Source organism: Coregonus lavaretus, assembly GCF_964263955.1.
Source record: "Coregonus lavaretus genome assembly, chromosome: 6".
In the NCBI taxonomy this organism is placed as follows: domain Eukaryota; kingdom Metazoa; phylum Chordata; class Actinopteri; order Salmoniformes; family Salmonidae; genus Coregonus; species Coregonus lavaretus.
The window spans coordinates 44,044,294-44,069,539 of NC_139993.1; the positions used below are offsets into that span (position 1 = coordinate 44,044,294).

A 25,246-nucleotide genomic window follows, 5' to 3' on the forward strand; every position below is an offset into this window, starting at 1 on the left:
TTAAAACCTATGTAACTCGTTATCTTTAAGGATTTGTCCAAAATCGTGTGACATAAAACATTACTTTTCTGTCCTTGCATTTATGGCAGTGTAAATTGTAATTATTTCATATATTAAGCATTAATCTGTTCAATTAAACATTGAACATTAACCCTGTAAGAATCCTGGATCTAGCTGTTGGACAGTTTTTTTGTAGGCTATAGAGATATCAGAAGTGCAGTGTAAGTACATAACATTTGATGTCTCCTTATTTTATGGGGTGAAAACAGTTTTCATGGGCACACAAATCCAAAATAATAAATGCAATTGCAAAATCGAATGCTTCTAACAGAAAGAGTCACCATGATATCATCTGATCCAGGAAGGAATTTTCCAAATGAAAGTCAAGTGATGAACAGCTGGTGTGATAGCACATGCTATGCAACAACAGCCCAAGTGCTGGAAAAAATCTGTTCACGAGGAATGTCCAGGAATATTTGGGTGTCGTTATGCTGTTGAAGACAGTTGTGCCTGGATCCACCTTGGATCTAATATCCCTAGCAAATTGAGGTTGATAATCTGTTGTTGTCTGCTTGATTTAATTACAGCAGGGTCTCCTTAGATTTAACAGAGAAAGCATCAAGGTAATGTGTTCATGTTTTCTTTAAACTCAGATTGGACACGGAGTCTCCTGAGCGGAATTGTGTAGGATAGACTTTTATGCTTTGAAATTGCGCGAAATAGTATGCAGCATCATCTAGATATGTGTGCAACAAAAGTTCAACATTCACCTTCTGCTACCATTTCTGTCAACCCGTTTATGCATACAGTTTGACACATTCGTTCCATAAATCGAACGTATGCACCACATAGAACGTACTGCAACTGCCTCTGCAACGCAATGCTGCAAGGCAAACGCAGCGTTCCATTGGAAATTAATGTACTTCTGGTGTACCAAAACGCAAAGACACGCAACGCTATTCCTATTAATTATTCTGGATATAATGACAAAAATTTACATAGCCTAGTGGGCTTATTCACAATATGATCTGGTAATGAAATAACATGAAAAATATAGTTTGTTTTCCATGTTACACCTGCAATTTAAACAATACAAGGATATTGAAGTAGCCAATTGAACTTGAGGCTCAGAAATTCAAGAAGAAAAGTCCTTGTAATTAGACAATTGGAGGTTTACTTAGAGTTAGTATCAGCTGCAGTATGTTTAGCAGTGCATATATTATGGTAGAGCTACATGGATAGATGTCACACATTGATTCTGGTAGTATTGGTAAGTATGGATTAATTCAGGGTGTCTAGCAGCTTGATCATCATGGTACTTTTTGGTAGTAAGTTTACAGCCATACATTATGGTAAGTATAATTGAAACTTGTATCTCATTATGGCAAGTGGTGAAATAAGTATAGCTAGTTACAATTGTAATGGTTTAGCAGATTATAAAAAAAGACAATCAGTCTTTACCTGGCTAAAGGGAAGGAATATAATACTGTATCTATTGTTTATAGGAAACTCACTTTACAATTACAGATGAGGTTGTATGGAAAAAGGACTGGGAGGGAGAAATATAGTTCTGTCATGGGCAAAGAAACTAAAAAGGGATGACGATATTAATTAATAACAATTTCGATCCGAATGTGCAAACTGTCCAAACTGATCCGAATGTAAGGTGGGTAATTTTAAATAGGCTATTGGACGATGCAAATATTTGGCTAATTAATCTATATCAAATCTAAAATCAAATCTAATTTTATTGGCCACATGCGCCGAATACAACAGGTGCAGACATTAAAGTGAAATGCTTACTTACAGCCCTTAACCAACAGTGCATTTCTTTTTAATAAAAAAAGTAAAGTAAAACAACAACAAAAAAGTGTTGAGAAAAAAAGAGCAGAAGTAAAATAAAATAACAGTAGGGAGGCTATATATACAGGGGGGTACCGGTGCAGAGTCAATGTGCGGGGGCACCGGCTAGTTGAGGTAGTTGAAGTAATATTTACATGTGGGTAGAGTTAAAGTGACTATGCATAATAATAATAATAATAATAATAATAATAATAATAATAATAATAATAATATGCCATTTACCAGACGCTTTTATCCAAAGCGACTTACAGTCATAAATAATTAACAGAGTAGCAGCAGCGTAAAAAGATGGGGTGGGGGGCAGTGCAAATAGTCTGGGTAGCCATGATTAGCTGTTCAGGAGTCTTATGGCTTGGGGGTAGAAGCTGTTGAGAAGTCTTTTGGACCTAGACTTGGCACTCCGGTACCGCTTGCCGTGCGGTAGCAGAGAGAACAGTCTATGACTAGGGTGGCTGGAGTCTTTGACTGGTATAGAGGTCCTTGATGGCAGGAAGCTTGGCCCCAGTGATGTACTGGGCCGTACGCACTACCCTCTGTAGTGCCTTGCGGTCGGAGGTCAAGCAGTTGCCATACCAGGCGGTGATGCAACCAGTCAGGATGCTCTCGATGGTGCAGCTGTATAATTTTTTGAGGATCTGAGGACCCATGCCAAATCTTTTCAGTCTCCTGAGGGAGAATAGGCTTTGTCGTGCCCTCTTCACGACTGTCTTGGTGTGTTTGGACCATGATAGTTCCTTGGTGATGTGGACACCAAGGAACTTGAAGCTCTCAACCTGTTCCACTACAGCCCCGTTGATGAAAATGGGGGCGTGCTCAGTCCTCTTTTTTTCCCCCTGTAGTCCACAATCATCTCCTTTGTCTTGGTCACGTTGAGGGAGAGGTTGTTATCCTGGCACCACACGGCCAGGTCTCTGATCTCCTCCCTATAGGCTGTCTCATCGTTGTCGGTGATCAGGCCTACCACTGTTGTGTCGTCGGCAAACTTAATGATGGTGTTGGAGTCGTGCCTGGCCATGCAGTCATGGATGAACAGGGAGTACAGGAGGGGACTGAGCACGCACCCCTGAGGGGCCCCTGTATTGAGGATCAGTGTGGCAGATGTGTTGTCACCTACCCTTACCACCTGGGGGCGGCCCGTCAGGAAGTCCAGGATCCAGTTGCAGAGGGAGGTGTTTAGTCCCAGGATCCTTAGCTTAGTGATGAGCTTTGAGGGCACTAAGGTGTTGAATGCTGAGCTGTAGTCAATGAATAGCATTCTCACGTAGGTGTTCCTCTTGTCCAGGTGAGAAAGGGCAGTGTGGAGTGCAATAGAGATTGCATCATCTGTGGATCTGTTGGGGCGGTATGCAAATTGGAGTGGGTCTAGGGTTTCTGGGATAATGGTGTTGATGTGAGCTATGACCAGCCTTTCAAAGCACTTCATGGCTACAGAAGTCAGTGCTACGGGTCGGTAGTCGTTTAGGCAGGTTATCTTAGTGTCCTTGGGCACGGGGACTATGGTGGTCTGCTTGAAACATGTTGGTATTACAGACTCAGTCAGGGACATGTTGAAAATGTCAGTGAAGACACTTGCCAGTTGGTCAGCACATGCTCGGAGTACACGTCCTGGTAATCCGTCTGGCCCTGCGGCCTTGTGAATGTTGACCTGCTTAAAAGTCTTACTCACATCGGCTACGGAGAGCGTGATCACATAGTCATCCGGAACAGCTGGTGCTCTCATGCATGCTTCAGTGTTGCTTGCCTCGAAGCGAGCATAGAAGTGGTTTAGCTCGTCTGGAAGTCTTGTGTCACTGGGCAGCTCGCGGCTGTGCTTCCCTTTGTAGTCTGTAATAGTTTTCAAGCCCTGCCACATACGACGAGCGTCAGAGCCGGTGTAGTACGATTCAATCTTAGTCCTGTATTGACTCTTTGCCTGTTTGATGGTTCATCGGAGGGCATAGCGGGATTTCTTATAAGCGTCCGGGTTAGAGTCCCGCTCCTTGAAAGCGGCAGCTCTACCCTTTAGCTCAGTGCGGATGTTTCCTGTAATCCTTGGCTTCTGGTTGGGGTATGTACGTACGGTCATTGTGGGGATGACATCATCAATGCACTTATTGATGAAGCCAGGGACTGATGTGGTGTACTCCTCAATGCTATCTGAAGAATCCCGGCACATGTTCCAGTCTGTGCTAGCAAAACAGTCCTGTAGCTTAGCATCTGCGTCATCTGACCACTTTTTTATTAACCGAGTCACTGGTGCTTCCTGCTTTAGTTTTTGCTTATAAGCAGGAATCAGGAGGATAGAGTTATAGTCAGATTTGCCAAATGGAGGGCGAGGGAGAGCTTTGTATGCGTCTCTGTGTGTGGAGTAAAGGTGGTCTAGAGTTTTTTTTCCTCTGGTTGCACATTTAACATGCTGGTAGAAATTAGGTAGAACGGATTTAAGTTTCCCTGCATTAAAGTCCCCGGCCACTAGGAGCGGTGCCTCTGGATGAGCGTTTTCCTGTTGACTTATGGCCTTAAACAGCTCATTCAGTGAAATCTTAATGCCAGCATTGGTTTGTGGTGGTAAATAGACAGCTATGAAAAATATAGATGAAAACTATCTTGGTAAATAGTGTGGTCTACAGCTTATCATAAGATACTCTACCTCAGGCGAGCAAAACCTCGAGACTTCCTTAGTATTTGATTTTGTGCACCAGCTGTTGTTTACAAATATACACAGACCGCCACCCCTTGTCTTACCGGAGTCAGCCGTTCTATCCTGCCGATGTAGCGTATAGCCCGCTAGATGTATGTTATCCATGTCGTCGTTCAGCCACGACTCTGTGAAACATAAGATATTACAGTTTTTAATGTCCCGTTGGTAGGATAACCGTAATCTTAGGTCATCCAATTTATTTTCCAATGATTGAAGATTGGCTAATAGGATTGATGGGAGCGGTAGTTTACTCGCTCGCCGTCGGATCCTTACAAGGCACCCCGACCTACGTCCACGATATCTCCGTCTCTTCCTCATGCGAATTACGGGGATTTGGGCCTTGTCGGGTGTCTGTAGGATATCCTTCGCGGCCGCCTCGTTGAAGAAAAATTATTCGTCCAATACGAGGTGAGTATTTGCTGTCCTGATATCCAGAAGCTCTTTTTGGTTATAAGAGACGATGGCAGAAACATTATGTACAAAATAAATTACAAATAACGCGGAAAAACACACATAATAGTACAATTGGTTAGAGGGCTGTAAAACGGCAGCCATCTTCTCCGGCGCCATTCTCTATCACATGTCACATGATCTCAGTATATATACACCTGTTCTGAAAGCCCCCAGAGTCTGCAATACCACTAAGCAAGGGGCACCACCAAGCAAGCGGCACCATGAAGAACAAGGAGCTCTCCAAACAGGCCAGGGACAAAGTTGTGGAGAAGTACAGATCAGGGTTGGGTTATTAAAAAATATCCGAAACTTTGAACATCCCACGGAGCACCATTAAATCCATTATTAATATGGCACCACAACAAACCTGCCAATAGAGGGCCGCCCACCAAAACTCATGGACCAGGCAAGGAGGGCATTATTCAGAGAGGCAACAAAGAGACCAAAGATAACCCTGAAGGAGCTGCAAAGCTCCACAGCGGAGATTGGAGTATCTGTCCATAGGACCACTTTAAGCTGTACACTACACAGAGCTGGGCTTTACGGAAGAGTGGCCAGAAAAAAGCCATTGCTTAAAGAAAAAAATAAGCAAACACGTTTGGTGTTTGCCAAAAGCCATGTGGGAGACTCCCCAAACATATGGAAGAAGGTACTCTGGTCAGATGAGACTAAAATTGAGCTTTTTGGCCATCAAGGAAAACGCTATGTCTGGCGCAAACCCAACACCTCTCATCACCCTGAGAACACCATCCCCACAGTGAAGCATGGTGGTGGCAGCATCATGCTGTGGGGATGTTTTTCATCGGCAGGGACTGGGAAACTGGTCAGAATTGAAGGAATGATGGATGCCGCTAAATACAGGGAAATCCTTGAGGGAAACCTGTTTCAGTCTTCCAGAGATTTGAGACTGGGACGGAGGTTCACCTTCCAGCAGGACAATGACACTAAGCATACTGCTAAAGCAACACTCGAGTGGTTTAAGGGGAAACATTTAAATGTCTTGGAATGGGGGGGGGGGGGGTGCTAAAATGATCAAATATTATAGAATTAAACCACTCAGCATCAGCCATACAAAATGTATACTTAAACCTGAACTGATTCTCCAGTAGATTAGTAAGAATGTCTCATCCCTTGTACAAAAATGGCCTTTTCCCCTTTATCCAGCAAAATATCGCCCATTGTATAACAAGCCATACAAGCTGTTTGCAATTACAGTTTCAACCTACAGAAAAGACAGAACAAATATTACAACAAATAATATGGTTAATACAGGTTGCAAAATAGTTGTGAAGAGATTTTCGATGTTCCGATTCCATGGCACATGGTTTATGAACTGATAGGCAAAACAACGTTTTTCAATTTAAATTATTATACAAACTTCTTGCCACAAATAGAATGTTATGTACATGCTTATATGGGGCATACAAGCATCTCAGCTCTGCAGATTTTTCTACGAAGAGACAGAATCATTAGATCACTTATTTTCTTAATGCCCCTATGTAGCTTGTTTCTGGTCACAGGTTCAGGAATGGCTGAAAAATCACAAAACATTTCTAAAATGAACCCAACAAATAGCACTGTTGGGAGATTTGGAAAACCATAGTCAATCAACAATATAATACTTTCAGTAAAAATATTTATCTTTAACTTACAATCTGTGGATACTATGTGATTAGACAGGTTCCGAATTTATGTGAAACATCACTGCACAGTTGAAAATATATGGCACATGGAAATCATAAGAGGGTGGTGGGATAGACAGAGTAGCTGAGGTGTGGGTTTAAAAGCTCATGTTCTATAATAATTATGACTGAAAACACATATATCTACAGTGAGGGAAAAAAAAGGTATTTGATCCCCTGCTGATTTTGTACGTTTGCCCAATGACAAAGAAATTATCAGTCTATAATTTTAATGGTAGGTTTATTTGAACAGTGAGAGACAGAATAACAACAACAAAATCCAGAAAAATGCATGTCAAAAATGTTATAAATTGATTTGCATTTTAATGAGGGAAATAAGTATTTGACCCCCTCTCAATCAGAAAGATTTCTGGCTCCCAGGTGTCTTTTATACAGGTAACGAGCTGAGATTAGGAGCACACTCTTAAAGGGAGTGCTCCTAATCTCAGCTTGTTACCTGTATAAAAGACACCTGTCCACAGAAACAATCAATCAATCAGATTCCAAACTCTCCACTATGGCCAAGACCAAGGAGCTCTCCAAGGATGTCAGGGTCAAGACTGTAGACCTACACAAGGCTGGAATGGGCTACAAGACCATCGCCAAGCAGCTTGGCGAGAAGGTGACAACAGTTGTTGCGATTATTCGCAAATGAAGAAACACAAAATAACTATCAATCTCCCTCGGCCTGGGGCTCCATGCAAGATCTCACCTCGTGGAGTTGCAATGATCATGAGAACGGTGAGGAATCAGCCCAGAACTACACGGGAGGATCTTGTCAATGATCTCAAGGCAGCTGGGACCATAGTCACCAAGAAAACAATTGGTAACACACTACGCCGTGAAGGACTGAAATCCTGCAGTGCCCGCAAGGTCCCCCTGCTCAAGAAAGCACATATACAGGGCCGTCTGAAGTTTGCCAATGAACATCTGAATGATTCAGAGGAGAACTGGGTGAAAGTGTTGTGGTCAGATGAGACCAAAATGGAGCTCTTTGGCATCAACTCAACTCGCCGTGTTTGGAGGAGGAGGAATGCTGCCTATGACCCCAAGAACACCATCCCCACCGTCAAACATGGAGGTGGAAACATTATGCTTTGGAGGTGTTTTTCTGCTAAGGGGACAGGACAACTTCACCGCATCAAAGGGACGATGGACGGGGCCATGTACCGTCAAATCTTGGGTGAGAACCTCCTTCCCTCAGCCAGTGCACCCTGGAGTGGCCTAGCCAGTCTACAGACCTTAATCCCATAGAACATCTGTGGAGGGAGCTGAAGGTTCGATTTGCCAAACGTCAGCCTCGAAACCTTAATGACTTGGAGAAGATCTGCAAAGAGGAGTGGGACAAAATCCCTCCTGAGATGTGTGCAAACCTGGTGGCCAACTACAAGAAACGTCTGACCTCTGTGATTGCCAACAAGGGTTTTTCCACCAAGTACTAAGTCATGTTTTGCAGAGGGGTCAAATACTTATTTCCCTTATTAAAATGCAAATCAATTGATAACATTTTTGACATGCGTTTTTCTGGATATTTTTGTTGTTATTCTGTCTCTCACTGTTCAAATAAACATACCATTAAAATTATAGACTGATCATTTCTTTGTCAGTGGGCAAACGTACAAAATCAGCAGGGGATCAAATACTTTTTTCCCTCACTGTACAGTTAGTGAGTGCATACACTTTCATACTGGCCCCCCGTGGGAATCGAACCCACAACCCTGGCATTGCAAGCTTTAGTAGTGGTTTCTTTGCAGCAATTCGACCATGAAGGCCTGATTCACACAGTCTCCTCTGAACAGTTGATGTTGAGATGTGTCTGTTACTTGAACTCTGTTAAGCATTTATTTGGGCTGCAATTTCTGAGGCTGTTAACTCCAATTAACTTATCCTCTGCAGCAGAGGTAACTCTGGGTCTTCCATTCCTGTGGCGGTCCTCATGAGAGCCAGTCTTATCATAGTGCTTGATGGTTTTTGCGACTGCACTTGAAGAAACTTTCAAAGTTCTTGAAATGTTCCGTATTTACTGACCTTCATGTCTTAAAGTAATGATGGACTGTCATTTCTCTTTGCTTATTTGAGCTGTTCTTGCCATAATATGACCTTGTTCTTTTACCAAATAGGGCTATCTTCTGTATACCCCCCCTACCTTGTCACAACACAACTGATTCGCTCAAATGCATTAAGAAGGAAAGAAATTCCACAAATTAACTTTTAAGAAGGCACACCTGTTAATTGAAATGCATTCCAGGTGACTACCTCATGAAGCTGGTTGAGAGAATGCCAAGAGTATGCAAAGCTGTCATCAAGGCAAAGGGCGGCTACTTTGAAGAATCTCAAATATAAAATATATTTTGATTTGTTTAACACTATTTTGGTTACTACATGATTCCATGTGTTATTTCATAGTTTTGATATCTTCACTATTATTCTACAATGTAGAAAATAGTTTTAAAAAATAAAGAAAAACACTTGAATGAGTAGATGTTCTAAAACTTTTGACCGGTAGTGTATTTTAGAATGTAATATAATTTGAATATCAATGAATTGACAAAACCTAGAAAATACACTATTCTTAAAGTGGTAATGGCGGTTTTATTTTATTTTTTTTACAAATTTTGCATTCTTTTTTTGGTGGGGGTCTATATTAGGCCCTATGTGTACAATTAAATAAATTATACAATTGTACAACATTGAGGTCCTTGAAAATTACAATTAAGTGCTTGAAAAAGTCACTGAAAGTCCTTGAATTTGACTTCCCAATGTCTGTATGAACACTGCTTAAGGATGTATGGGTCAATTTGTATGTATTCACTTTTATTCCTCTAGGTACACATGTGGAACTGCATGAAAATCCTTTTTATTTTTTGTTTCAAACCATTTTGAAAATTTGATCATAATGTCACACATTGGCCACATTATTTATAGAAAGACCCGGTTGTGTCAGAGAACGAAAAGGCCTATCTTGAATGATTTTGAACTTGAGACCAATGTACCAAGAGGAACAGACTGTCACGGATCCCCCCGGTACTGCTGCTCATTCCGTTCACCAGTTCCGGAGGTCACCGGCTTTCTAGGTGTCACTGACATGTATCATTACCACCAACCCCAGACTATCTTGTCTCATTACGCACACCTGGTTCCCATTCCCCCTGATTAGTATGTGTATATATGTGCCCTCTGTTCCCCATTGTCCTTGTCGATTATTGTCCCATGTCCGTTGGTCTCGTGAGTACCGTGTATTGTGCTCTGGTTGTTTACTGGTCTCGTCCCATGTATTGTGTCGCTCTTTGTTTGGGTTATATCCCTTTTGTATATATATACGTGTTTGTGTTGGGTGGAGTAATAAAACCCCTAATACGTATTCCTGCGCCTGTCTTCTAATCATTATACAACATGACACAGACTTCATAATTCCTATTACACCTACTCACTAAAGATCATATCTGTACTTCCACAGATGGGGTGCTCTAATGTCTTCATACAGAACGTCTTCTTCCCTGTGTGGTTCTGCTGGTGGCGTTTAAAGATCCCCCTTAAGCTAAAGCTCTGTCCACACTCAGAGCAGTAGTGTCCGCTGGTGGTACATCAATTCCCATTTCCTATCGCAACATTTTTCACATTGAGGGAGTTATTTTACACTGGCCCATGGCCCATCACGTCATCGGTCAAAAGCGGGTAGGAAAGAGCGCCCTTCTCAAATCAAAATGTAGCTTAATATGGGTTGTTCGGTCAAGTTGTCAACAAGGCAGCATGATGCATCTTCCAGAAACATACATCTCTTTCCCAAAAAATAAATTGGTTATCATTAGGATGGCAGATAACGCGTTTTTATCAAAAGCAATCACTATTTGCATGGGAAAACACAGAATCCTACTCATTACTACACATGCTTAATTACGTCACTTTGCCATTGGACAGAGAGGGCACCTGGCTTACGCCCGGGAGGCAGCCCGGTTCCAAATCGAATGCAATCAACTTTCAGAGGTGCAAAGACGCCTACATGTGTGCCCGGGCAAGATTAATCGAACCCCCTCATTGGGGGCAACTGAACGGTTTGTCACCTGTGTGTGTCAACGGATGTCTTGTAAGATCTCTCTAAAAGCCAAAACATTTGCTGATTCCTCACTAAAATAGAAGAAATTAAAGCATTGTTGACCTATATTTGACATTTGCATCTTAAAGCATAATTGAGAAAACACTAATTGAAGTTGGAATATTTGTGACAATTTGGTTTTATTTAACCTTTATTTAACTAGGCAAGTCAGTTAAGACAAATTCTTATTTATAATGACAGCCTACCCCGGCCAAACCCTCCCCTAACCCGGACGTCGCTGGGCCAATTGTGCGCCGCCTTTGGGACTCCCGATCACGGCCATCATTTAAGACTCCATAATGTTTCATCTGTAGGTGCTACAAAACCAAAATTGATGTGATATTAAACGTTACCGCTTGCTCTGTAATATGAGTAATAATTTGATTTAAAAACAATTTTCTAACATTAATTTATAAATATTCTAAAATATAAACATGAATATTGAAGATATATCATTTTCGATGTAGCTAATTGTTCAATATATTGTTGAACATTACATAATATACTCTACGGGCATATCAAAGTTCGAAGTTATCAAAGCTTCCAGCCAGTAGAATGACTTCTTCCACCTGAGGCAATCATAGGGTCTCTCTTAAGTGTGGGTCATTTCATGTCTTTTTAGATGGGCTGGTCTTCGGTATCCTTTTGCACACTGAGAGCATTTATATGGTCTCTCTCCTGTGTGGATAAGTTCATGGCTAGTCAGTTGGGTTTGTTCGACAAATCCTTTCCCACACTCAAAGCATGTATATGGTCTCTCACTAGTGTGAGTCCATCTGTGTCTCTTAAGGTCCCTGGAAAAGCCAAAACATTTGTCACACTGAGAGCACTGATAAGGCTTTTCTCCTGGGTGGGTTTTCTGGTGTGCTTTTAGATTGGCTGGTTTTCGGTATCCTTTTCCACACTGAGAGCATTTATATGGTCTCTCTCCTGTGGGGATCGTTTCATGGCTGGTCAGTTGGGTTTGTCTTCGGAATCCTTTCCCACATCTTTTTTGATGTTTTTTGAGTGAATCAGCAAAGACGTAGCTCTTCCCACAGTCTGCACAGTGATATGGTTTCTCTCCTGTGTGACTCGTCTGATGCTTTTCCATAACATACTTATTGGAGAAGCTCTTGCCACATTGCAGGCACATGGCTGGGGGCAGCTGTGAACACTTTTTTTTTTTTGCTATTATTTCCCCAGACTTCAGCAGAGCGATGTACTCTTCAGGGTGGGCCCTCTTGAGGTGCCCATGGAAAAAGCGTTCTATGGTGAAACCAAGTGTACAGTGGGGGCATGGGTAGAAAGAGGTGGACCGCCCTATAGATTCATCTAAAGGAAAGAGAGAAAAACATCAAATATAGAGCCATAGTTATTGAGCAATGAAACATTTGTCACTTGTTATGTACATGTAACACATTATTATATCTCTACACCCATAGCCGCGGAAAGTAGGGGTGCTGAAGGTGCTGCAGTACCCCCTGAAAAATCAGAATTAAAAAAATAACACTTATTTTTTAGAAAAAATAACACTTATTTTTTCACAGAAGTAGTGCACTGGGCCTTTACTAGTATTAGCAGACCAATATAGACATCTGTAGTGCAGGCAAAAAAACTATTAAGCATTTCTGCTTTGGCAAAAAAGGTAGTTGTATAATTAAGAACAGTATCTTGCAGGATTCAATAGTTGGAATTGTACGAGTTGTTGCCCGGTCCCTGCGATTGTCATTCTAATGGAATCCAGAAAGAACAAAACCCTGTGCTCAAACATTTACATCAAAAGGTGCAAAGTTATGTTTTAAAGGAACTCAGTCTGGCTTTAAACTTACTCTTGAAAGTTGTAATAGTAGAATGCACAAGATGCAATTTTGAAATTAGTAGTGCATCATCTGTTCCTCTTTTCATGTTAGTCATTGCATACCTTAGAGAGCTATTTATAACTTGTCAGAAATGTCCACATAAACTAGCCCATGTCGTTTTTTTAGCCCATAGATATTGTTGAAAAAATGTTGTCACTCAAAATCACATGAATACACATTAGACTGCAAAATGTATAGAATTGCAATAACATTTGCTTTAAAACTGCTAAATGTTATTTGCAACCTATGACAAAATCTGTAGAATTGTAGGAAATAAGCTTTAAACCTACAAAATTCTCTCCACCAACAAGAGTTGGGTGTGAACAGTTTGTGTCATGAACAGTGGCCATAGAAATAGACGTGGCGCCCGCGGGATGTTCCCCAATGCTGGAGGGGGGCCCAGATTGAAAAAGTTTGGGAATCCCTGTATTAGCGGACTGATATAGACATCTTCAGCATGGGCCAAAAAAAAATCTGCAGCCCCCCCAAGCTACTTCCCGCAGCTATGTCCACACCACAACTGCGACCAACCCCACCAATGGTACTCACTGAAATCAACAGCATTAGCTTTCACATCTGTATCTGGCGTCATCCCTGGATCAATCCTGCTACAATCTTCAATCTTTAATCCTCCTGAAATGTCACTTTCATGGTTTTCACAGTCCTTTGAAACAGAGATGAGGAAGGATTCAGTTAATTCAGAAAGTCAGTTACCTTCAGAATTAGCTAAATACTAACCCAAAAGGCCCAAAAGCCAGGTTTGTGGTTTGGGGTACACAGCTAATAATAGGTAGGGTGCAGAATGGTCAAAACAACGAGTAGAATGAAGAAACTTTTAGTTTCATCCTACAAGAAGCTAACCCTACAAAACATCTCCAAGTGTGTCTATTTCACTCAGTCTTATTAAATGCTTGAACTCACTCGCACATTATCACTTTCCATCTCACTGTCCTCTGTATCCTCTGTATCTGAACATGATGATGATGGTGATGTTTCCAACGGCTCCCAAGGCACTGACACTTTCACAACATCCTCATCTTCTGACTTCAACCAGTCTTCATGCTCTTCTTTCTTCACTGTAATTGAGGCAACTTCCTCTTCATCTACTGGCAGAAGGGAGCATTCTTCAGACTCCTCTTTGACTGGGACTGGAGAAGGCAGCACCTGACGCAGAAAAAAACATAATTCTAACACCTCTGGGCCTTGTAACTGGGCTTGCACAGTGTTAAGGAGCTACATACCTTTACTTTGAGATATGTTATGCCTTTATGTCCACGCTCTTGCTCTGTGACTCCATGGATGTCTGAAACTGTGTCAAATGAGGGATCTTGTTCATCAGGGTCATCCTTTGTACAGACCTGGGATGTTTCAACTCCTAATGACACAGCTGAAATCTGACTTTCTTCAGCCTCCTCTTTAACCTCGCTCCAATGCAATGAATGATCCTAGAACAGACCATGGTTGGTGAATAAACTCAACTTGACCAATAAAACGTGTTAATGGATAGCCGATTGTTTAAGATATTGTACAATTAAATTGTTTCTCATTCTGAAGAATGCATAAAATATGGGTATACATACAAAACGCTCTTCTGGTTGATCACTTCTTTCATATCTCCCATATTTATCCCCTGGATCCATCTTCAGCCAATGATGAACAGACTCGTGACCTGTCAATAACAAAACAAACCACCCAAATGTTAAATAAGATGAAAAGGCTCAACAAAGCCCATATGAAAGTCAACAATGGCACCAATGTTGACGTTAGCAAAGGGCAATTCCATAGTAATGGAATTATGCAGATATTTAGATTTTTCACTTTGAAATGTATGTCAAACAAAAACAATTGATTGAAAAGCTTAAAGATGTGCTCCAGGGATTTTTTACTTTTAGTGTTGAAAAGCGATATCCCAAGTACACAGTGCATTCGGAAAGTATTCAGACCCCTTGACTTTTTCCACATTTTGTTATCTTACAGCCTTATTCTAAAATTGAGTACATTTGCTTTTTTTCCCCTCATCAATCTACACACAATACCCCATAATAACAAAGCAAAACCAGGATTATAATTTTTTTTGCAAATGTATTAAAAATAGAAAACTGAAATATCACATTTACATACACTACCAGTAAAAAGTTTGGACACACCTACTCATTCAAGGGTTTTTCTGTATTTGTACTATTACTATCTACATTGTAGAGTAATAGTGAAGACATCAAAACTATGAAATAACACATATGGAATCATGTAGTAACCAAAAAAGTGTTAAACAAATCAAAATATATTTTATATTTGAGATTCTACAAAGTAGCCACCCTTTGCCTTGATGACAGCTTTGCACACTCTTGGCATTCTCTCAACCAGCTTCATGAGGTAGTCACCTGGAATGCATTTCAATTAACAGGTGTGCCTTCTTAAAAGTGAATTATTTCCTTCTTAATGCGTTTGAGCCAATCAGTTTTGTTGAGACAAGGTAGGGGGGGTATACAGAAGATAGCCCTATTTGGTAAAAGACCAAGTCCATATTATGGCAAGAACAGCTCAAATAAGCAAAGAGAAACGACAGTCCATCATTACTTTAAGACATAAAGGTCAGTCAATACGGAACATTTCAAGAACTTTTAAAGTTTCTTCAAGTACAGTCGCAAAAACCATCAATCGCTATGATGAAACTGGCTCTCATGAGGACCACCACAGGAATGGAAGACCCAGAGTTACCTATGCTGCAGAGGATAAGTTCATTAGAGTTAACAGCCTCAGAAATTGCAGCCCAAATAAATGCTTCACAGAGTTCAAATCACAGACACATCTCAACATCAACTGTTCAGAGGGGACTGTGTGAATCAGGCCTTCATGGTGGAATTGCTGCAAAGAAACCACTACAAAAGGACAACAATAATAATAAGAAGAGACCTGCTTGCCCCAAGAAACACGAGCAATGGACATTAGACCGGTGGAAATCTGTCCTCTGGTCTGGAGTCCAAATTGCAGATTTTTGGTTCCAACCGGTGTCTTTATGAGACGCTGTGTGGGTGAACGGATTATCCCCGCATGTGTAGTTCCCACCATAAAGCATGGAGGAGGTGGTGTTATGGTGCTTTACTGGTGACACGGTCTGTGATTTATTTAGAATTCAAGGCACACTTAACCAGCATGGCTACCACAGCATTCTGCAGCGATACGCCATCCCATCTGGTTTGGGCTTAGTGGGACTATCATTTGTTTTTCAACAGGACAATGACCCAACACACCTCCAGGCTGTGTAAGGGCTATTTGATCAAGAAGGAGAGTGATGGAGTGCTGCATCAGATGACCTGGCCGCCACAATCCCCCAACCTCAACCCAACTGAGATGGTTTGGGATGAGTTGGACCGCAGAGTAAAGGAAAAGCAGCCAACAAGTCCTTAGCATATGCGGGAACTCCTTCAAGACTGTTGGAAAAGCATTCCAGGTGAAGCTGGTTGAGAGAATGCCAAGCGTGTGCAAAGCTATCATCAAGGCAAAAGGTGGCTACTTTGAAGAATCTCAATTATAAAACACTTTTTGGTTACCACATGATTCCATATGTGTTATTTCATAGTTTTGATGTCTTCACTATTATTCTACAATGTAGAAAATAGTACAAACTAAGAAGAAACCTTGAATGAGTAGGTGTGTCCAAACTTTTGACTGGTACTGTAAGTATTCATACCCTTTACTCAGTACTTTGTTGAAGCACCTTTGGCAGCGATTACAGCCTTGAGTCTTCTTAGGTCTGACGCTACAAGCTTGGCACACCTGTATTTGGGGAGTTTCTCCCATTCTTCTCTGCAGATCCTCTCAAGCTCTGTCAGGTTGGATGGGGAGCGTTGCTACACAGCTATTTTCAGGTCTCTCCAGAGCTGTTCGATCAGGTTCAAGTCCAGGCTCTGGCTGGGCCACTCAAGGCCATTCAGAGACTTCTCCCAAAGCCATTCCTACGTAGTCTTGGCTGTGTGCTTAGGGTCATTGTCCTGTTGGAAGGTGAACCTTCGCCCCAGTCTGAGGTCCTGTGCGCTCTGGAGCAGGTTTTCATCAAGGATCTCTCTGTACTTTGCTCCGTTCATCTTTCCCTCGATGCTGACTAGTCTCCCAGTCCCTGCTGCTGAAAAACATCCCCACAGCATGATGCTGCCACCACCATGCTTCACCGTATGAATGGTGCCAGGTTTCCTCCAGACATGACGCTTGGCATTCAGGCCAAAGAGTTCAATCTTGGTATCATCCGACCTGAGAATCTTGTTTTTCATGGTCTGAAAGTCCTTTAGGTGCCTTTTAGGCAAACTCCAAGTGGGTTGTCATGTGCCTTTTACTGAGGAGTGGCTTCCGTCTGGCCACTCTACCATAAAGGCCTGATTGGTGGAGTGCTGCAGAGATGGTTATCCTTCTGGAAGGTTCTCCCATCTCCACAGAGGAACTCCGGAGCTCTGTCAGAGTGACCATCGGGTTCTTGGTCACCTCCCTGACCAAGGCCTTTCTCCCCCGATTGCTCAGTTTGGCCGGGCGGCCAGCTCTAGGAAGAGTCTTGGTGGTTCCAAACTTCTTCCATTTAAGAATGATGGAGGCCACTGTGTTCTTGGGGACCTTCAATGCAGCAGAAATTGATTGGTGTCCTTCCCCAGATCTGTGCCTCAACACAATCCTGTCTCTGAGCTCTATGGACAATTCCTTCGACCTCATGGCTTGGTTTTTTCTCTGACATGCACTGTCAACTGTGGGACCTTATATAGACAGGTGTGTTCCTTTCCTGAGCACCTGAGCTCAATTTCGAGTCTCATAGCGAAGGGTCTGAATACTTATGTTAATACGTTATATCAGTTATTTATTTTTAATAAATTAGCAAACATTTCTATAAAACTGTTTTTGCTTTGTCATTATGGGCTATTGTGTGTAGATTAATGAGAAAATTGTTTTATTTAATCAATTTTAGAATAAGGCTGTAACGTAACAAAATGTGGAAAAAGTCAAGGGGTCTGAATAATTTCCGAAGGCACTGTAAATACAGTAAAGTACACCCACTAAAGGGTAAAAAGTTTTGAGCAAAATAGTGTTTTTAGACACAACCGCAAACTTCAAGGAGTAGGACATTCAAGGAGTTGGTCTAATGGGAATCAGTGATGTCATCGGCCTCCCCCTTTGCTTGAGGAACAATAAAGAGAACAAAAAAGGAAAGGCCCCACTATGTCATGACATACCTGGACCACCTATTGAGATGTGCCTTTAGTCAAGTAAATCAGGTGTTAAATGAGGTGAAAAGAAGACTGGAGTGCCACTTTAAGTAGATGTGTTTTTGTAAAATGTTCTGTGGCCATTGTTAAAAGTAAGCCTTGTGCATAGAGTTGTATGGTTTGTTAAATAACTGTGCAGATGCAAAGTTTGGTAACAGAATGACGGTATGAATATCTGTTTATTATGTGACCAAGTTTTCCAAAAACGGTTAAATATCTATTGAAGCCCATTTCCACCACCAATTTTTTATTTTATGTCAATACTATCTAAACATTTTGAGATACGCAAGTTGAAATTTCGTGATACTTAAGTCAAAAAAACATAGACATGATTTGTTTAGTGATGAGCAAAACCAGAAATTGCTTCTCTATGATGTTTTCAAGTTGGATCCCTGAGATGACTAGTAAAATTAATTATGGAGAGTCATTTTCAGCTATCTATTTAACCTATCTGTAGTTTTCTGATGATATTGGTTATACTGGCTGTCATCATCATATTGATCATACTGGTAGTCATCTTCTAATAACATCTGGAAATATTTTAAATAGAATGATATTTATAGTCATTTTACTCCAATATTTTTCTGTTGTTTTTAGGCTCAAACGTCCTTGATTCCATTCGGCAAAACCAGTCCCACCATCACAGGCGAAGTTGCAGCTCCGGCGACTATTGCACACTTTACAAATAGCCTATATTTTTGTAAACTTCATACTTTTTATTACACTGAACAAAAATATAAACGCAACATCTAGTGTTGGTCCCATGTTTCATGATGTGAAATAAAAGATCCCAGAAATTTTCCATACGCACAAAAAACGTATTTCTCTCCAATTTTGTGCACAAATTTGTTTACATCCATCTTAGTGATCATTTCTCCTTTGCCAAGATAATCCATTCACCTGACAGGTGTGGCATCTCAAGAATCTGATTAAACAGCATGATCATTACATAGGTGCAGCTTGTGCTGGGGACAAGAAAAGGCTACTGCAGTTTTGTCACACAACACAATGCCACAGATGTCAGAAGTTTTGAGGTAGCTTGCAATTGGCATGCTGACTGCAGGATGTCAACGTTGTGAACATGGTGGCAGTGGGGTTATGGTATGGGCAGGCATAAGGTACAGACAACAAACACAATTGCATTTTATCAATGGCAATTTTAATGCACAGAGATATCGTGACAAGATCCTGAGGCCCATTGTCGTGCCATTCATCTGCCGCCATCACCTCATGTTTCAGCATGACAATGTTCGGACCCATGTCACAAGGATCTGTACACAATTCCTGGAAGCTGAAAATGTCCCAGTTCCTCCATGGCCTGCATAATCACCAGACATGTCACCCATTGAGCATGTTTGGGATGCTCTGGATCGATGTGTACGACAGCGTGTTCCAGTTCTCGCCAATATCCAAAACTTCGCACAGCCATTGAAGAGGAGTGGGACAACATTCCACAGGCCACAATCAACAGCCTGATCAACTCTATGCGAAGGAGATGTGTCGCGCTGCATGAGGCAAATGGTGGTCACACCAGATACTGACTGGTTTTCTGATCCCCGCCCCTACATTTTTTTTTAAAGGTATCTGTGACCAACAGATGCGTATCTGTATTCCCAGTCGTGAAATCCGAAGATTCTGGCTTAATTCATTCATTTAAATTGACTGATTTCTTTATACATAAGTTGAATGCACCAATTTGTAAGTCGCTCTGGTAGAGAGCGTCTGCTACATGATGTAAATGTAAATGTAATGAACTGTAACTCAGTAAAATCTTTGAAATTGTTGCATGTTGCGTTTATATTTTTGTTCAGTGTAGTTCCAATAGGCCTACAGTGCTGTTGGATAGTTGCTTGGACAGTCGCTTAGGCTGTAATTGTTGAAAACACTATTTCAGATGCAGCAGCTGGGTTAGCTACTTAGCTTGCTAGCATTGCTAATGTTAGCACCAATGATACAGGCTTCAATCATGAGAGACTAGAATTCTGTAGTCATTTGCCTGTACATTTTCTAATAAATGTTGTGTTCTAAAAGGCCTACATGTTGTTTGGACTGTTGTTTAAGACAGTCGCTATGATTAAACTTAGCTGTTATTGTTGAGAACACATTTAGGATGTAGCAGTCAGGCTGCTAGCATGCTAGCTAACCATCAGATACATTAACTTATGGTTATCATTCGTTAGCATCTAAATTTTGAATTATTTCCTAGTGTAAAGCAGTTGATTGGTGACAATGACATGAACATATATTCAGCATGATATTCATGCAAGCATTATAATATGATTACAACCCAAAAGTAATGTGAAATGTAACCCTGCATAAATCAAGCTCAGAGCCCTGTTAGTTCTATTGTCCAATTGCAGTTGTTGTTTATTTTTTTATGACTGGATTATTATTTTTTAATCTGGTCCATCACAGCCCATATAAAACCGTTTTACATCTGATGTATTACTATGTCATACCCTACAACTAGGGTCCACAGTTTTACCTTGTTAGGTTAGCCTACCAGATCAGTAAAAACTCTGGGCCCCAGGAAACCAACCCCTCCACCCACTACTCTGGGACCTGTGGGGCCACCTCTGGAATTCCCACACAATGTTACAAATGAAGAAACATATCCTATAAGTATGGTCTACTATCTCAAAATCTCGAGTTGGACTTAGTATCTCAAAATGTTTTACATAGTATCTTGACATTTTGAGATATTATCAAACATTTTGTTATTTTGGGGTGGCGGGAATGGGCTTCGATAAATATCTGCTCCGATTCAAAGATGTCTGCAGAAAGAATGGGCAGTCCGCTTTAAAGCCAACTTGAGTTTGAAAAACAACTTTGATTATGAAACTACATTAAGTGAAGTGGATTAACACCGGTAACAGAATGACATCCTGGGTCCCTGATTTGTACTACACAGAAATGCATACTTATAATAATAATAATAATAATATGCCATTTAGCAGACACTTTTATCCAAAGCGACTTACAGTCATGCGTGCATACATTTTTGTGTATGGGTGGTCCCGGGGATCGAACCCACTACCTTGGTGTTACAAGCGCCGTGCTCTACCAGCTGAGCTACAGAGGACCTACAGAGGACCATGGATTTAATGTCAATCTATTAATGATGATGTAGCCTGAATTGGTACAAAGAGGTAGAAATAGGTCATTTATGCTCTCATTAAGGTAATAATGTCAACTTTTAGCAATTTGTATGGACATCTGAAAGGGTAATTAATAAAACTCAATACAATAAATACTTTTTGGGGGCTTTTAGCCTGTGATTTTCTCAAACACGTATTCATTTTTATGTTTCTATTTTACCTCCTCATAATTCTCCTTGTCCTTTGCTTTTCAGAATTTGTCAGTGGCATGGTGACAATCTGTGAATAATACATTTGAGTGGAATGACGCTTTCAAGTGGATGTGTTGTATTCTGATTGTATTTTATTATGAAGGACCACCCATAGAGAGACACTATTTGCTTTCATTTGACACCCAATCTCCTCTTATGAACTTCACGTCGGTCCTTATGGGTTTTTATACCTACAGTTTTCAAACATGTATAGCTACTCTCTTTGTTATACGGTACTAACACCATCTTTGGTAACTACTAGTACGTGGAATTGCCCTATGCTAACGTTAGCTAGCTAGCAAACAAGATTAGTTATAGCTGGCAAACAGACGGCTTGTATAGTTAGCTACACACCCAACTTATATTATAAAGCTCATATGTTTAGATTAATATTTAAAATATATATTACCTTTCTGTAGTTAGTTACATGGATGCTTTACATGGGTATTGGAGGGTCGGGGAATATTATTGTGGTTGCACATACGGAAACTCGAAAAGACCAAACTATCACCGAGTTTGAAAATACTTTCCTATTTTACTGCCACCTACTGGGCATACATGAAAGTGAATCCTACTGCCCTACAGTTGTGTCAGAGAACGAAAAAGACTTGCTTGAATGATTTTGTAATAGAGACCAATGTACCAAGAATAACAGACTTAATGAGGTGGTATATTATTACATTATTATATATTCATAATGTATTATTTATTCCCATCCTCCAACACCTACTCACTAAAGATCATATCTGTACTTCCACAGACAGTGATGCCACAGAAGTATTTTTGCAGAATCGTTGGTGAAGTTTTAAGTTCCTATCCTGATTGAACCCTTTCCCACAGCTTGTTCCGCTGTTGGTTCCGCTGTGAATGAGGAGATGGGTTTTCAGGTGAGCCACTCTGAAGAAACTCTTGTCACACTGAGTGCAGTGAAACGTCTTCCCTGTGTGGCTCTGCTGGTGCCTTTAAAGTACCCCGTTAGGCTAAAGCTCTGTCCACACTCAGAGCAATGGAAAGGACTCTCTCCACTGTGTGTCCGATGGTAGTATATCAATTCCCATTTCCTACCGAAACATTTTTCATTTTGGGGGCAAATGAACGGTTTGTCCCCTGTATGTGTCAACTGGAAGAAAAAAAAAAGAAAAAAAGAAAAAAAAAATTGTAAAGTGGTTATCCCACTGGTTATAAGGTGAATGCACCTATTTGTAAGTCGCTCTGGATAAGAGAGTCTGCGAAATGACGTAAATGTAAATGTAATGTTTTCTAAGATCTCTGGAAAAGCCCAATTTTTTTCCACACAGAGCACTGATAAGGCTTTTCTACTTTGGGTGTTTTCTGGTGTGCATTGAGAAATTCCAGCTGGCTGGAGGACTTCTTACACCCATTGAAAAACGGCTAGCTGGAGCTCGTCTGAGGGGTCGGCTGTGAATGCTCTCACCCGCTAGTACTTAATGCTGATTGTTAAGATTCTGACTCGCTACAGGCTGTCCGACAACAACAAGGAAGATGTGTCCATATCCAGAGTTTTATTGGCTCTTGGTCACCACCACACATTAGCACACACACACAGACTAGAAGTGATCAGTAGCGACCCGTCATTCAGGGCAGGTGGTGAGCCCCACCCGTTTAGCTATTTTGGCATTAATACGTGTCACAAATCAGTTTGTAAACAATGCAAAACAATAAATCATTGAGTTAATAAAGCCCCATACAAACATGGTCTCTTCTTTGCGTTCTTGAGTAAGGCAGCACCAAAATGCAGGTGTTTCAGCCTAGCTCAATGCTTTCTGTGGTGGTGGGGCAGCCAGCGGAAAATACGGAGTGTAGGGGTTGGTAATGTTCACTAGTTGCGCCGTGATTGGCTCAGTGTTCTGTCACTCATGGGGACAATACGTCACCGCAAAATTTACGGGAGAGCTTGAAAATTCAAGCCCTTTGGGTGCTGCCATAGAGTTACATTAGAAGAGCCCATCCAAAAAGGCTCAAGGTCATTGGCGACAGATGAAATGACGTCAAATCACGGTATATCTACTGTAGCGTTGTCACGTCTCCTCCCGTTGCTCCCCTCCGGCGCTCTGATTCGCCGGTCTACTGAGCCACCGGTCTGAGTGCACCACCTCGGCAACACCGGAATGAAAACCAAACGCACCCTAATCACCTCCAGCGCACCTGCACCTCATCATCACCCCTATATAGCCCTGGACTGTTCAGTGTTGTGTACTCACTCTTTGTTGTTCTCTTGCTCAGTGTTAAGTAAACCTTTACATTATTGATTCCTGCATCTGCCTCTTCGTATCCTCAGTACTCGTCACAAGCGTTGATTGGACTGATCATGTCAACATCATACTTTCAAAATCTTAGCTAGCGGTCATCATCATGAATCAAGTTGACAATCTACTGGCAAATCCTTTTCAATCCTTGTCTTATGAAGGGAAATTATGAAGAGAAATTATAGATAAAACGTATCGGTGCTCATCGGCCATTGGACATAAAAATTACACAAGTTGGAAAATTGCAAATTCAACAATGAGTGGTTTGGAAGGAATCAGTGGCTAACTGCAAGCATTGCAAAGCAATCACTAGCCTGCTATTCAGTGGAGTGGTTGTGTGGTCCAAGTCTGGGTTTAAGGGTCTCTTTTCCAAGCTTAAAAGGATAAACAATCAACATTGGCCATGCTGTCAATCCAGCATGACTTCTGCCGTGTTCAAAATAACTGGAAACTCGGAACTGCGAAATCTCAGACTTCAGTGAGTTCAAGACAACAGGGAACTGAAAAAAAACTAGCTCCGACTGGGAACGGTCATTCAACTTGGAATTCCAAGTCAGGAACTCAGGCCTCTTTCTAGAGCTCCGACCTGAAGATCACTGACGTCATGATTCGACCATGTTTTTTTTCAGAGTTCCCAGTTGTCTTGAATGCACCATAAATCCAGAGAATGCCAGACTTTGATGACAAAATTTGCCCACAAGGACTGCCGCCCCACCTTCCTGTTCAAGTGAGCACAGCACAACAAGGGCTTGTATGCTGCTGCATAAATGATGTAACATGCCAGGGAGATATGTATACTGTAGCTAAGAAAGTAATACTAAGTGTATGTTGTGTAGTAAGCTGTTAGTAGCCCATGTGCCTCACCCTAATAATCTGGTCCCTTTTCCCCTCATAATTTAGCCTATTGTTCTTACTTGGTGGTGCACATTTAGCCTATAGCCTGTTTTAGAGAAATGTCAAAGAATATTGTAAGATCTTTCATTGTCTGCTTATATGCCCCCTTTATTTATTCTACGGTTCTAACTTGGTGTACAGGGAGAATACTGTAAGAACGGCCCATGTTCTGAATTTTGTCGCTGTACATTTCAAAAGTGCTGAACAGATAGTTATATTGACTATGTCCGTCATTAATGTTTTAATCGAAATTACGTCATCCCCTTATGCCATAGTTTGTACATCTCAATTGTCAGTAGAAACCACATTTGTTTAAGCAAGTCAGCCATATCAGCTATGTTTTTTTTAAAGGCAGTAAATTAGCCTGAATGAACTGTTTCGCTGCCAGACAAGGCTCCGCTGATAGCCATGTGTAGTAGTGGGAAGGTGTTGGGACAGCTTTATGTAGGTCCTAACAGTTTGTGGGCACCGTTTGTTACAGTGCAATTAATTGATTGTTTAGTGTTGTGTAGTGGCTTTGCTGGCATACATAAAAAAAGAAAAATGGGAGTTTGCCCCACCAAGATTTACATGCTAAAATCGCCACTGGAAGTGATCTTCATGGTTCTAGGTCTCGCCGGATTTAGCGACCAAAAGTATTCTCATGGTCCTTCGTATCGCCGGATTCTGACCTGCTATAGTAGAGATACCATGAAAAAATCTTCTAGCTGGAGCTCGTCTGAGCGGTCGGCTGTGAATGCCCTCACATGCTAGTACACTTATACCGACTCTGATTGGATCTGCCCACTATAATGTGGTCCGGTTAGAACATGATGTTGAGGCCCATAACTGTTGATGGTCACCACCATACTTGTGTGGCTTTATTGAGTTAGGAAACA

At 41.3% G+C, this 25,246-nt stretch overlaps 1 protein-coding gene across 1 annotated transcript; it reads right to left on the reverse strand.

Moving 5' to 3' along the window:
* Positions 1-9,820: 9,820 nt before the first annotated feature.
* LOC311131646 (uncharacterized protein) lies at positions 9,821-21,680 on the reverse strand. The gene is made up of 6 exons (XM_084164750.1): positions 21,617-21,680; positions 14,193-14,281; positions 13,854-14,057; positions 13,534-13,776; positions 13,162-13,276; positions 9,821-12,085 (listed from the first exon to the last, which is right to left on the reverse strand). The coding sequence occupies exons 2-6, from the start codon at positions 14,250-14,252 to the stop codon at positions 11,364-11,366; spliced, it is 1,344 nt and encodes a 447-aa protein (XP_084020876.1). The 5' UTR covers positions 14,253-14,281; positions 21,617-21,680; the 3' UTR covers positions 9,821-11,363.
* Between the last annotated feature and the right edge of the window lie 3,566 nt (positions 21,681-25,246).

What these genes read in the sequence shown, in the direction of transcription:
- LOC311131646 (XM_084164750.1), bottom strand. Translation starts at nt 14,252, where the DNA reads ATGGATCCAGGGGATAAATATGGGAGATATGAAAGAAGTGATCAACCA. An exon ending in ATCAACCAGAAGAGCGTTTT is followed by an intron (nt 14,058 to 14,192) that starts GTATGTATACCC and finishes GGTCTGTTCTAG; the next exon opens with GATCATTCATTGCATTGGAG. An exon ending in TAACATATCTCAAAGTAAAG is followed by an intron (nt 13,777 to 13,853) that starts GTATGTAGCTCC and finishes TTTCTGCGTCAG; the next exon opens with GTGCTGCCTTCTCCAGTCCC.